This window comes from Biomphalaria glabrata, chromosome 15 (genome assembly GCF_947242115.1).
Source record: "Biomphalaria glabrata chromosome 15, xgBioGlab47.1, whole genome shotgun sequence".
In the NCBI taxonomy this organism is placed as follows: Eukaryota; Metazoa; Mollusca; class Gastropoda; family Planorbidae; genus Biomphalaria; species Biomphalaria glabrata.
In genome coordinates this window covers 32,434,689-32,449,363 of record NC_074725.1, presented here as the reverse complement: position 1 = coordinate 32,449,363, position 14,675 = coordinate 32,434,689, and the positions used below count along the sequence as shown (strand labels likewise).

The following is a 14,675-nucleotide window of genomic DNA, read 5'->3' as shown; positions in this document are numbered from 1 at the left end:
ACCCAAAGAATTTCCTTGCAGAAAGACAGGCGCAGAAGATGAAGAGAAATAGAAACTTAATAGACCAGCAGTGGACAATAGGTTGAAAGAGACAGTAATAGAGCTCTCACAAAAGCTGCTAGACAATCATTTGAGACCCAAAGAATTTCCTTGTAGAAAGACAGGCGCAGAAGATGAAAAGAAATAGAAACTTAATAGACCACCAGTGGACAACAGCTTTGTCCGTATCAGGATGGGTAAAATATGCAGGTCAAACCTGGGTTTGCATGATCATATAAAACACTGCACTCATCATTCATCTTCAGAATTGAAGACATTGCCATTATTATTTATTATAAATAAGGGTAATAATAAATGGAAGACTATCCACTTCAATGTTATAATTAACTTCTCTAATTTCAGATCAACAAAAATAGTGACTAATGTCTACATAAGTATTACAGATTACCTCTGTAAGTGCTGCCCATAGGTCATCATGAAATGCATCAGAATACTGCAGCTTTGTTAGATATAACTGTTAAAAAAAAAAAACAAAGTTAGTAAATAAAAATGTCTATATTCTGTAATTTTAGAAACAATCTTATCTTATAATATACAAATGCGTTACTTCAAAAAAGATGATTAAAATTATCTTATAATATACAAATGCGTGACTTCAAAAAAGATGATTAAGTCCTAAAAATGTCCCTAGGACAATCTAGTCAAGCATGTTAATCAATGACTTAGACTCTGTTGAGTCAATCGCTTTCTTGGTCGATTCAGGCAACCCATTCCATGCTCTAATAGCACTAGGGAAGAAGGAGTATTAGTACAAATTTGTCCTAGCATATGGGAACAAGAAATATGCCTTCTAGAAAATAAAATTGTTATTAATCATAAAGCTTGATGCTTTGTCTTTCTCATAATTCTCTTACAGCAAATAGTACAATTTTTTCTACATTTGCTTTCATTTCTAATCTTTCAACTATTTAATCATGTGCATGATCTGATATTTTTTTGTAAAATTTGATCACAAGTTTGATCTGATGTTAGATTTCATTTTTGATTTGGTCTGATATTTCTGTGGCATTTTACGTCTTGAGAGATGATCTTTTCCCTTTGCAACTTCTTGTGTGACTAAAGAGGCCAATCCTTGATACACAGCTGCGATCGCAGGTTGGGCATATATAATCACCAGGCGCCGTTGCATTTTCACCCTTCTTTCTGCTTCTGTTGTGTATGACATCTGCAATCTGTGACCCTTCCTTTATGCTCTCTCTCCATGTGGATCTGTCCAGTGCCACCTCTTCCCAGTTGCCAGTGTCGATTTTGAAGAGCTTCATGTCGCGTTTGCATACATCCCTATAACGTAAAAGTGGGCGACCAGCGGCTCTCCTGCCTTCTATTAGATAGCCATACAGGATGTCCTGTGGAAGTCGACCTACTGGCATTCTACGAACGTGGGACGTGGCCAAGCCAGCCAAGGCGTCTGCTGCTGATAACAGAGCGGATGTCCTGGCATCCTGCTCTATGTAGCACTTCCTCATTGGTTGTCTTATCTTGCCACCTTATTTAAAGATCCGCCTTAGGCATCGAAGGTGGAAGACATTCAGCTTTTTTTCCTGCCATGAGTAGGTTGACCATGTTTCACTTCCGTACAGCAAGGTGCTCAACACACAGGTCCGGTAGACTAGGGCTTTAGTACTGCTAGTCAGCAATATGTTGTCCCAGACTCTTTTCTGCAACCGTGACATGGTGGCCATTGCCTTGGCTATCCTGTTGTTTATGTCTTTATCCAGTAGAGTGTTGTTGGATATGATGGAGCCAAGGTAACAAAAGTGATCAACAATTTCTAGTGGTTGGCCATTAATGCTTACTTGAGGTGCAGTGTTTGTGTTTTGGACAAGTATCTTAGTCTTGCTTTGACTGATGTTTAAGCCGAACTTCTGGAAAGCAGCAGATAGTTTGTCAACCATGGACTGTAGCTGAATATCAGAATCAGCCACAATAGCTGCATCATCAGCATACAGGAGTTCCCTGACGAGTAGCTTCCTAACCTTGGTTTTTGCCTGCAGCCTTGATACATTAAATAGTTTTCCAGAGGATCTTGTATGGAGAAACACACCTTCGTTTATGTCGCTGTACGCATAATGCAGTAGACAGGAGAAGAATATGCCAAACAGAGTAGGTGCGAGCACACATCCCTGCTTGACACCACTGCAAACCTCAAAAGGTGCTGATTGGGCTCCATTGAATTTGACAGTACGTTTAGTTTCCTTGTGAAAACACTCAATTAACTTCAGTAGTTTGGGAAGGCAACCTATTTTCCTCAGGAGTTTGAAAAGGCCACTTCTGCTGACCATGTCAAAAGCTTTAGTCAGATCAACAAAAACAATGTAAAGTACATTGGTCTGATATTTACTGTATATATAAATGAGATAATGAATTTGGTCTGAAGTCTTACGTAAAGTTGTATCTAAATCTTGGTTTCTATTTTTCGTTTAATATTTAAAGCTACATTTGGTCTGATGGTGGCCATGATATTTGATTTGATACTCAATGCTTTATTATTTGATCTATTGCTGGATCAGATATTTGAAATAATTTGTTTTCACTTGTATAACATACATTAATTCATTAGTTACAAGACTTTTATTACATTTACAAGTTTAAATATTTTATGATTATAGTTAATTGGAAATGTATTAAGTAAATATTTGCAAGTAATGCTTGGTGATATTTTTCATAAATATACATACATAGTTTTACATACATATATATTTATAGGCCTACAAAATGTCTTACATTCATTCCTTTTCGAAAGGTTTCATATCCCAAGAAATGTCTCATCATACGGATAATTGACCCTCCCTGTGGATCAAAAAGACATCAGAAAATTATTACGTGAAACAAAAATACATTTGTAACAAGTTTACATTGAGAAATAAAATATTTCTTTCTTTTATTAAATGAATCCATTTTTTTTTAATACTTCGTAGACACTTTACCTTTGCATATGAGATTGAATCAAATATTTCATTTATTTCGTCTGGATGACCAACTGGAACATATACTGGATGAGAGGAGACCAGACCATCAAAGGAAAAGGCATCTTGTAATTCAGAGAGAGCAAATTTTTCAAACTGTTGAAATACATCAGTTCAAATATTTTTAACAACACTAATGAAATTGTCAATATACATTGTCATTGCTAAAAAACATCTTTAAGAAATAGATGTAGTCTGTGCCCATGGCTTCTCCCAGATAACCCCCTCCCTCCCACTGATCCACAAATGAGATTGGACCATAGCGCTCTGAGCATGCTATCAGCATGAAAGTAGCGCTATATAAAAGCTATAATTTATTGTTATTTATTTTTCTTTTTATATATCAGATTGCTTGAAAATAGAAATGTATCTTATTGAAATATTTTTTTCAACAATAATTAATTAGAATATATCCTTCATTATTATAACAATGGACCTCATTCACCAATCGTACACAAACAACATTAAGTCACATGATAATATTGATAAAACAACAAAAAAAAAAACTGTCACGTGATAACCACTGTGTATTAAAATTAGATCGTAATTTGTAAAGAAGAGATAGAGAATCACGTGGCTAAATGTTACTTGTTTACGATTCGTGAATGAGGTCCATTACACAATATTGGTAGGATTGAAATTCTTGTTGACATTGTATAAAAGACTAGAAATAATTAAAAATTCTAGCCCTAGTCATAGGCATACTTACAATGTTCCACTCCGGATGCACATGGTCTACTCCTAGATACTCAACAAATGTCGCAAAGCCTTCATTTAGCCATAAGTCATCCCACCATCTTGGTGTCACAAGGTCACCAAACCACTGCAAAAAGGTTAAGTTTTTATTTTTTTATTTTTAGATCCAAAGTTAAAATTTCATTGTAAAACGTCACAGAGTCCATATAATGTGTACAAATCTTGACATAAAATCCTCCCTTTGCATTCTTTCTCACTCTTAAACATACTCTCTTCTTTTTAAAACTTACATATCTGATAGTGTGATGCTACATTTTAAAAAATATCTCCCATCTCAGAATCCCTTACACGACATGGCCTAAATTGTGATGTGCTCAAACCCAATCTCTTAAACAAATTACATATTAATGACAATCTAACAAAAGCCATTTTTAGCCCCCCCCCCCCTCCCTCCAATCTATCTCAGCTATCTGGTTTATTTTTATTTATTCTCTTGTTGAGAAAAGTATTGAAATAAAATTTTATTGATAACAAAAAAATTAGGATAGCGAAATGGGATTACCTGGTGAGCCAGTTCATGGGACACAACGATAGCCACTCTCTCTTTATTGGCTTCATTAGAAACTCCTTCTGTGTATAACATCGCTGTTTCTCTGTCGCGAAGAAAAAAATAGTTCTAAAACTTTAGTCTTATCAACGTAAGATGGTTTTATCTGCATCAAATGTGGTGAAATATGCAGGTTGAAGCTTAGTTAATTTCTAGTAAAGCAAGTAAGAAACTACCTTTATTATTTTTGCTCCTACATAAATTCAAAATGCTTTTTAATTTAATTCTGTAATTGTTTTACCTGTAAGTAATAAGTCCCCAATTCTCCATAGCGCCTGCAGCAAAGTCTGGTATAGCTATCATATCTGAAAACAAAGCATATATCTTATCTTCTTATCTTATATAATACAGATGTTACTTCAAAAAAAAGAAGATACATACATATATATGACATAAGAAGGTAACACAAAGAATAATTTTCTTTTATTGATTGACATGTTCTCACCTTGTTTGGGGAGTGGAAAACTCACATTGAAGAACTCTTCAAAGTAGGTCAAAATATTGATACCGACATCTAAAGCATACTTGGTACTAGAGACTACTTCTGGTCTTGACCAAGCTCTGTACTGTAGATAGAAAATAATTATATCTGTTACAACTTTCCTTTTTTGGAAGTGGGTAGAGGCAAAGGGTAGGTGGAGGGGTGGGGGACATCCTTTTTTTTAGGCTGCCTCATTAACCCTTTAGATGCATGTGGTAGTTTAGCATTGAAACACTAGAATTATAATTCCATTTTGTATGCACTTTTGTAAAAAAGCTCAGCACTTTAACGGTTAAGATGGTTTCACACAAAGCAAATTAATCATATTGGAATTTAAAAAACTGCTTTTTCCACTTTGAGTCAGGGTGTTTCAAGTTCATTCATCATAACTAAGATGTACATTGGAGACCAGTACATCAGGCCCTGGTTGTGGGTGTGTGTTAGTCGTAGTAAGTAGTAATGTTGAGGTGGACAACTGTAGTCAATTTGAATTTCCATTTGCTTAAACCAGTGATGCCCAACCTAATTCGACCTGCGGGCCAAATTAATGATAAGATACAAAAACGAAATGAAATTAACCTGAAACTAGGCCTATAAGAAGCCCCTGGATCTAGTACTTGCATTTATCAAAGACCTATATGAAGTATATTTTTTACGCGCCGAAAATGACTTCATCTACTTAAGCTTTGAGCAACATTGTAGCTAGCTTTACAAATAAAATATGTCAATAATGACCATTGGGAAGACATAGCTCTAGACCGCACCAGATGGAGACAGACAGTGACCAAGAAAGCTATGGATAGCGAGAGAACATGGGCCTCAGCCCTGGAAGAAAAACAAACAATGCGAAAAATGGCCAGCTCCTCTACCACTGAAGCAAAAGCCACCTTAACCTGCGATATTTGTGGACGGGAGTGCCTCTCCAAAATAGGGCTCCACAGCCACAAGAGGAAGTGTGCGAGATGTCGTCGTTCTACGACTGAAGAAGGCCAATGATGATGACAATGATTATCATGTTCCACAAAAAGTAAAGATTCGTTCACTTTCCATGGTAGTTTCTACATTCAGAGTCCAAATTTCATAAACACACAAATGTTAAAGGTCATGGTACCAATTCATCATAGAAAAGTGAAGGTCCTAACGTATGCAAAGATCAATTTTTCCATTTTTTTATAGTCGATTTTCTACACTTTGTGCCAACATTTCGGCAGGCCGGATTAAACCACGTCACAGGCTGGATGTGGCCCGTGGGCTGAATTTTGAGCATCACTGGCTTAGACCAATAAAATAATCTTATCCTAAAGGGGTGAATGTAAATTAGTCGAAGAAATGTCTAAGTATAAATTGCGATGATTAAATTGGAAAGAGTAAATGTGACAAAGCAAAGTCAGTGTCACCTCATCAAAAGTAAAATAATAAAGTAAAAAAAATAATTGAACAGTTCAATAAACAGCTTACCAGGACTTCATTCTTAGTTGTATTCTGAGTATAGGAAAAGTCAGACACAATGAATGCTAGTAAGTAGGTGGACATTTTTTTGGTCTGAGCATACACATCTTTAACATAGGTTATGCCTTGCTCCTCACTAAACAAACAATAGAAAGGCACTTGTAAGGAAAATTAAACAGATTCTACGAAATGTTGAAAATATTATTTTGAGAAATAATTATAATTTTAAAAAGATATCAATTAATACTGATAATAATAATAAAGATAAAATTAACTCATTGGCGGGCACTATATTTTCACAAGTTGCACCCTGCAATGCATTATAGATTACTTGCAGATTAACATAAACTGGGTCATATACCTCAAGGTAGATAGAAGAATGTGATGGGAACTACATTTGTTATAGCACTTAACACTATGTCTTTTATCACTTAATCTTAAGTAAGAATTATTTTTATTTAAATTGGAGTACATTTCTAAAAAAGAAAATGAATTACACTAAAATTTTGATGCACTCATTATCCAATAAATTATAGACTTCAAAAGAGAAGATTTTCTACACGTGTCCCTGTGTCAATGAAGCTGTGCATGTTAATCAGTGACTTAAACTCTGCCAAGACATTGGTTTTCCTGGCTGATTCAGGTAACCCATGCCATGCTCTAATAGCACTAGGTTTTGTTTTACTATTTGTAAATTATGGGTTCAGTGTTTTATGCATTATCGATTCTTTACTTTTTATTCTTCTGTCCTCAAAATTTGGTGATTTACAAGTGTGAAAATGTGTTTGTTATAAATGGCCCTGCTCTATTGTGTGTTTGTTCTAATTTCTTAATATTACAATATGTTGCAGGATGTGCATGTTAGCCATAGCAAAAATTCTGTAATTTTTTCCTAGCATACTAGTGTCACAAAAAGTAATCAGCTTTTCCAAGAGACAGAAAAAGATAAAAGTTCAGCTGCTGTTGCACAGATGTTTGAAAGATCTATTGTGATTTTGTGTTACTGGCCCAATAATTTGAATATTTTTTTTTAAAGTGTCCACATTTGCTTGATTGTCAAATAACTGATTACAAATTTTAATAATCTAGATGAAAGTTTAAAGTGATACATTTAATATGTTTTATGAATCTTGAAAAAAAAACTTTAATCTGCTTACAATGTTGTTGAATTGTCAATGATTGGCATATTGGATAATGATGTCAAGTTGCTTGGTCTAACTAGAGTCACATTGAAGGTAGACTTTATGGCTGGCTCATCAAAACATGGGAAAACTTTCCTGGCATCAGTTGGTTGGAATTGTGTTGTAGCTAGATAGCTAAAATAAAAATAAAATGAAAGCTTTGTAAAAACTTTTTGACCATACAGCTTGTAGATGCTAATCAATCTTTCATATTTTGTCAATAATCATTGCTAGCACAGAATCTTTTTGTTCAGTTAACTTAATGCCCAAGTGTTGTCTGCATAAGAGCTCACAGCTCAGCAGCAAAAAGATGGCTAGAAGAAGAAGAATACCCAAGCATATTCAAATGTAGATCAAGAAGACCTCAATAGTAAGTAGATCCATATAAGTATTTATTCAAAAATGAAACACTCAAAGTTGAATCAAGAAAATGAAGTTGCCTTAAATTTGATCCTGGAACTGAATAAATAAATGCTAAAGCTCCTACTTTCATTTAAAAAGTTTATTTAGCTATACATGAGGGTCCTATATATATATATATATATATATATATATATATATATATATATATATATATATTAATATAATAATTGTTATAGTTGCATCACCTCAGAGAATATTAATTAGAACTGTAAAATATATATGCCTAGATGTTTAGTATTTACATTAATTTAGAATTACCTGTTTCATGCGATGAGAATAAACAAACAGGACTTTGTTGATTTTTACAATTAATCTAATTCTAAAAGTTCACATTAGTCATAGTACTAAGAATACAGCAAAATAAATAGTTTTAATGTAGCCCATTTTTAAACACCATGCCATTTTAGTTTGCAGACTGCAAGTTTAACTCATATAACTAAGAAATGAATTTCAATGTTAAAACTTAAGTGACTTACACAGGCTGACCATTTCTTTTGTAGGTGCTGAGATAGAGTCCACTTAGGTCATCTTTTAAAGGCGATGTATAAGTCATTTCTACTATATAAATTTTACCAACCTGTAAGAAACAGTTGAATACAATGCTGAATTCATTAAAATATTTAATCTTATAGTCTCCTAGCTTAATGATACACTATTTTTCTTGTCCAAGGTTTTTCCAGTTCTTTTGCTCTATGTAATAACCTTGTCAGCACAGACATATTATTACTCTATGAAATAACAATAATATGTCATCACAGAAAAATTGCTCTATGAAATAATTATGTCAGCACAGACAGATTGTTTTGTTCCTGATTTCCGATTGTTGGCAATTTAGTACCACCCAAGTAATTACCTTGATAACAGCAGGTTCTGTTTGCAGGTGACTCTGTATCTTAGCATTGCACTATTTAAACTAGTTCTCTAAGCTACCACTGTAATAAGGATGTCTTCTTTCTGGTATTACACTTACATTATATTGCTTTAGCACTTTGTTGTCAGTGGGAAGTGTGGTCGAGAGGCTAAGTGCGCTTGAGCTTAGCTTGGCTTGGCTACCTAGAAGGGGGCTCGAGGTTCGACACCCGACTCGGGCAGAGTTGTGTTTACTGAGCACCTAAAGGCAGCACAGAAAACTAACTCCTAGATACCCCCTCCCCCCACTGGTCCACAAATGAGATTGGACCAAAAGCGCTCTGAGCATGCTATAAGCATGAAAGTAGCGCTATATAAAAGCTATAATAATAATAATAATTCATGAAAACATTGTGTCATCTTGGTTAATGACATTATCCTTCAGGAGTTACCCCGAATGGGTGACAACAGTGGATCTGAAAGCAGTTAGATCTCTGCTTATGATGCATATGTTTGGCCATTCTTAAGTTTTTTTATGGTGGAGTACTCACTACACAGGCATTGTAAACTAGATCTAGATTCCTGATTGCCCTAATAATAAAACCCTTTCTTAGACTCAGGAAAATTTGCAAAGGTTACAGTGGCTTTATGACTCAAATGAGGCTGGATTGGACACACAAAGCGAAAAACCTAACTTGTGGGATTTAGATCTACCTGAAGCAGAGTCTAATGTTAAAGTATTGTCGTAGCCCAAAGAGCCACAGAGAGTCAAAAGAACTAATTTAAGTACTTCAGTAAATCTACAGCTATCTAACTATAATATACTTTAAATTTTTTTGAAGGCTTTCACTGACTTTCAACTAGACAGTGATAATTATATAATACTATAGGCCTATTATCTAGACTAGATCTATCTTATCTCTAATAAGTGTTAAAGAATTTTTTACTCATTTAGCATTGACATTGGTTACCTCTGTGTAGCCATTAAGTTTAAGTATAAAAAACTGTCTGTCTTTATCTTCTGACCAAGACGTGTACACTGGCGCTCTGTAGCCTGAGAAATCTCCATAGAATCGTAAGCTTGTCTTGTCCACTGAAAGGACATTGATGTGAAGTGTGACATTGTCAGAAGGTTGGTCACATCGCAACCAAATCTTGACAGTTCCCTAGAGGGGGGTAAAAAAAAAATAGACTGGTATTGAGTTTAGGTAGAATATATGCATTAGTGCATCTAAAATTGAATTAAAATCAAAATGTTGGGAAAGAAATACCCAATGAGACACACAATTAAAAAAAAAAAGTATGTGTTGTATCTATTTTACATTAACACCAAGATCTATATATTGACGTCCTTACATTTTTCTATTCTAAGAGTCAGTTATCAGAATGACCTTCACCCTCGCCTGCGTGTTTAGATCTATTAAAAACTAAGATGAATTATTACATACGGAACCTTACCCTAACCATATAGATCTATATATCTACAACTTAATTTTAATAAGCAACGGAGTTTAAAAATACTAATTTACATAGCAAATCCAAATGTCTTATTCTAGATATAAATGGGCTTCTTGATTGTGTGGTATGGACTGTCGTCTCAATGACCCCCGTTCGAACCGTATCCGCCGCCATCGCCTGCCGTCATGCAGGTGGTTTAAATTTTGACGTAATCATCTTCAATTCGAACTGTACGTACATCCGAAAGATGTAGGCCTAGTGGTCTATAGGGCAGATGCTTATGTGGCCTAAGGCTTAGGAGGGTGTCGTGTGGTCCGCACAACGACCAACCGCCTTTACATTCCACATCCTATGTCAGGTATCCATTAGAGCTCGGTGGACTCCGAAACGCGCCAGTCTACACCTGGATTCGAACCCGGGACCCCCTGTTCGGAAGCCAAACGCCTTACCACTCAGCCACCGCGCCTCCTTTTCTAAGGAAAATAACCTTGATTTTAAAGTTTTCATTGAAATGTATGCCTCATTTAAATTGGTATTAAACACGCAAAGAAAAATAAAAAGTAATTTTCAGACCACAAAAAGTTATTTCAAGACGTGGCGTCGCTAAAAAGCTGTTCATTAATATTAAATTGGTGGATGTGACACCATACAAGCCTGGTGGGCCAGGAGCCATATGGAATCACGATGCTATAAAAGGAGGCAGAACTTGGCATCGAAGGCCCCCAGGATTTTCAGTTCAAAAAATTGGCTGCTGTCTATCTTCACGTAGGATGACATACTTATATAATACAGATGTTACTTCAAAAAAGAAGATGATTACGTATACGTCTTACGCGTCATGCAGTTAGCCATGCTTATTAACCAATGACTTAAATTTTGCTAAGTCACTGGTTTTCCTGGCTAGCTCAGGCAATCCATTCCATACTCTAATAGCGCTAGGGAGGAAGAAGATTTGTACAAATTTGTCCTAGAATATGGAACCAGGAATGTGCATTTATCTTTGTGTCTTTCTGAGTATTTTTATTAAACTTTGTTTTTGTATTTGAAGATTATGGTTCAGTGTTTTATGTATAAATAGCAGACCCAGAAGGATTCTAGATTTCACCTACAAAGACCGAAGATGTCACAAATGAGAAAATAAAAAACAGGATCACAATGGGAATCGGGGCCCTTAATATAACCTTCTGACCATTGTCACACCCCCTCCCAATAGGGCTTTCAAATAGGCCTACCTTTCCAGTGTAACGAAAAAGAGGCAGACGTTTGGGACCCCTCAACTCAAGAAAACATTAAGAAACTGGAACAGACACAAAATAGAGCAGTGCGATTCATAACAAACGAATATTCACATTTGACTCGAGTAACACCTTTAGTAAAATCACTAAATTTAGAAAGCCTTCAGGACAGAAGGCTCAAAAGTAAAGTAGCAATCATACATAAAACACTGAACCCTAATCTTCAAATACAAAAACAAAATTTAATAAAATACTCTGAAAGACACAAAGATAAAGGCACATTCCTCGTCCCATATGCTAGGACAAATTTGTACAAATACTCCTTCTTCCCTAGTGCTATTAGAGCATGGAATGGGTTGCCTGAGCTAGCCAGGAAAACCAGTGACTTGGCAGAATTTAAGTCATTGGTTAATATGCATGACTAAATGCATGACGCGTAGGACGTAATCATCTTCTTTTTTGAAGTAACGTCTGTATTATATAAGATAAGATAAGAAAGAATCGATGGAAAGATACTATCAAGGAGTGAGCAAGGAACGGGTTGAGTCAGCCAGGAAAACCAATGACCTGGCAGAATTTAAGGCATTGATTGACAAGCATGACTGAGATGAACTCCTATTGAAAAATCAGAGCAGGAAGGACTAGTCCTCCCGTAGTGCTCTGGCAAGAAACTTAGCCGTCCGGCGTAGTGCCTCGTAGCGAGCTAAGGGGGGGGGGGGGGCTGTCTGAGCAGTCACTCGACTTGTATGGTAGCTACGAGGCACTTCGCCGACAAGCATGACTAGATTGACCTAGGAACACGCGTAGGACGTAACGATCATTTGTTGTGTTTTTTTTGTTTTTTGTTGTTTTTTTTAATAACGTCTGAATCTTATAAGATAAGATAAAGGGACCGTGAAGAGTGGAAAGAGATGGTCAACAGATCATGTGTTGTGCCCCAATGACTAAGGGAATATAATAATAATAATAATTTTATTTGTAAAGCGCTGTTAACAAAAAAATGTAGGCTCAAGGCGCTGTAATAACATTACAAACACAAACACGACAGCTAAAATGACAATTAATCTAAACAAGTTTTAAACAGATAGGTCTTAATGTTCTTTTTAAAAGTGTAGCATGATATAAACTCTCCATTGACTCAGTGGTAGGCATTCTTGTATGTATAATATAGGCCTATTAGGCTGCCTATAATTTTAAGACAATATCTTGTATGGAGTTCCACAGACATGTTTGCGACAATGATTAACTCTAAGTTGATAAGCAAACAATTTAACGTTAGCATCGTGCCCGGAAATTAATAATCTTTAGAAACCCTTGGTCAAAGGTTGCTTTTGAAAGCATTGAAAATGTGGATGTGAAAAGCTGACTAGTGTCAGGAGTTTTAACTCTTTCTCTCCGTAATTATTTACCACATTCTGGCGGAATCAACTTTGGTATCGTCAGTTAGAAGAGAAAGAGTTAAATACATCGAACTCGTAGGTATCGTCTCAGATGAGGGAAATACTGATTGACCTATTTAATCTTCAAGACAAGCCTTTTTATTTTAATAATTTGTTTTCTAATACATTTTTCAAAGAACTTTTTTTTAATTATTTTGTAATCACACAAAATGAACAGAATTATAAAATTCTGTATCCTGTTTACCTATCTTAAGTCTTTTTTTAAGGACAATGATCGTAACAAACAATTTATTATCATATTCCACCAATCAGAAGTTTTTTTCGAAAATACAATAATAATAAGGGGAATACAACGAAGCTTGACACTGGCAGTGCCAGAGATGAAAATGTATTTATTTCCATCATAACAACAACAACCACAACATCAACAATAATAATGATAATAATAATAATAATTTCTTAGTAGAAACTGAAACCTTTAGAATGTGAGAAAACATGGGCCTCGATTCTTGAAGAAAAGAGCTCCTCTACCACCAAAGCGAAAGCCACCTTGACATACAATATATGTCGACGGGAGTGTCTCTCCAAAATAAGGTTCCACAGCCATATGAAAAAGTGTTCGAGATGAACCATAGTCGTTTCACGACTGAAGGAGGCCAATTAATTAATGGAGTAGAAACTGATAAAGGGACCATAATGAATTTTGTTTCTCTTAAACGAAACTCGACCCTGCTAGAGAATGAATACTCGTTCGTTTCTAACATAATAATGATAATAAAATAGGCCTAACATAATAATAATAATAATGACAATTTTAAAATGATAACAGTGAACTTCAGTGTTTGGGGGGGGGGGGGGAGGGGGGAATCTAATTATAGTCAAAATGTTTTATTGACTAATGATCGTAAACAGGGTAGAGCTATTGTTCTTGGTCTCTCCCCCGCAACGTTCCCCCCTGACCAAAAGAAAACAAACGGACTGAGTCTACTGTATATGTTTTTGTAGCATAGTATAGTGCAGAGATTGATGTTATCTGTCTGAATGACGACTCAGGGAATGTCAACGATTGAGGAAATATCTGACTAACTTATCTTCTATAGGAAAGCTACTTAAAAAAATAAAAACAATAACAAAGTACTTATAGCAGTACGTTAGTTAGTCAGCGTGACAACAACAGAGTTACGAGCCCATTACTAAGTCCACCAAAAAATGTGTTTATTTTTTTTCCCCGCAGAGAATAATGTTAACACCGGACTCATTGGCATTCTTTACCTTAAAGGTGAAACCTGCAGGGTCAAGGCCGGCCATGTAGGTCTGCAGCTCAATGTTGTAATGGAGAGGGTACAGGGCGGTAGGGATCCGAACGTCGGTTATTTTCGGCTTCACAGTTGTAGTCGACGTGGGTGCCTGGGATGCTGTAAACGTGGATGACGGACATGGTGCTGTTGGCTGAGTTGATGGTCCTTGAGACGGTGACGTAGGAACTGGGCATTTCTCACCTGGGGGAATCAAACGAATATTTGACTAGAGTGACACCTTTAGTAAAATCACTAAATTTAGAAAGTCTTCAGGACAGAAAACTTAAAAGTAAAGTAGCAATTATACATAAAACACTGAACCATAATCTTCAAATACACAAACAAAATTTAATAAAATACTCGGAAAGACACAAAGATAAAGGCACATTCCTCGTCCCATATGCTAGGACAAATTTGTACAAATACTCCTTCTTCCCTAGTGCTATTAGAGCATGGAATGGATTGCCTGAGCCAGACAGGAAAACCAGTGACTTGGCAGAATTTAAGTCATTGGTTAATATGCATGACTAAATGCATGACGCGTAGGACGTAGTCATCTTCTTTTTTGAAGT

General features: G+C 35.8%; 1 protein-coding gene across 4 annotated transcripts in view; it reads right to left on the bottom strand.

Moving 5' to 3' along the window:
* LOC106062333 (aminopeptidase N-like) overlaps positions 1-14,675 on the bottom strand; it is a 72,437-nt gene that overhangs the window by 21,931 nt on the left and 35,831 nt on the right. For all 4 annotated transcript variants that reach the window (XM_056011825.1, XM_056011824.1, XM_056011822.1 and 1 more), the window contains exons 3-14: positions 14,078-14,304; positions 9,684-9,878; positions 8,340-8,440; positions 7,417-7,575; positions 6,269-6,395; positions 4,775-4,895; positions 4,571-4,634; positions 4,285-4,375; positions 3,736-3,849; positions 2,988-3,122; positions 2,785-2,850; positions 449-514 (exon numbers count right to left, since the gene is read on the bottom strand). In XM_056011825.1, the coding sequence (XP_055867800.1) occupies positions 449-514; positions 2,785-2,850; positions 2,988-3,122; positions 3,736-3,849; positions 4,285-4,375; positions 4,571-4,634; positions 4,775-4,895; positions 6,269-6,395; positions 7,417-7,575; positions 8,340-8,440; positions 9,684-9,878; positions 14,078-14,304 (1,466 nt within the window). The remainder of the gene's footprint in view (positions 1-448; positions 515-2,784; positions 2,851-2,987; positions 3,123-3,735; positions 3,850-4,284; positions 4,376-4,570; positions 4,635-4,774; positions 4,896-6,268; positions 6,396-7,416; positions 7,576-8,339; positions 8,441-9,683; positions 9,879-14,077; positions 14,305-14,675) is intronic.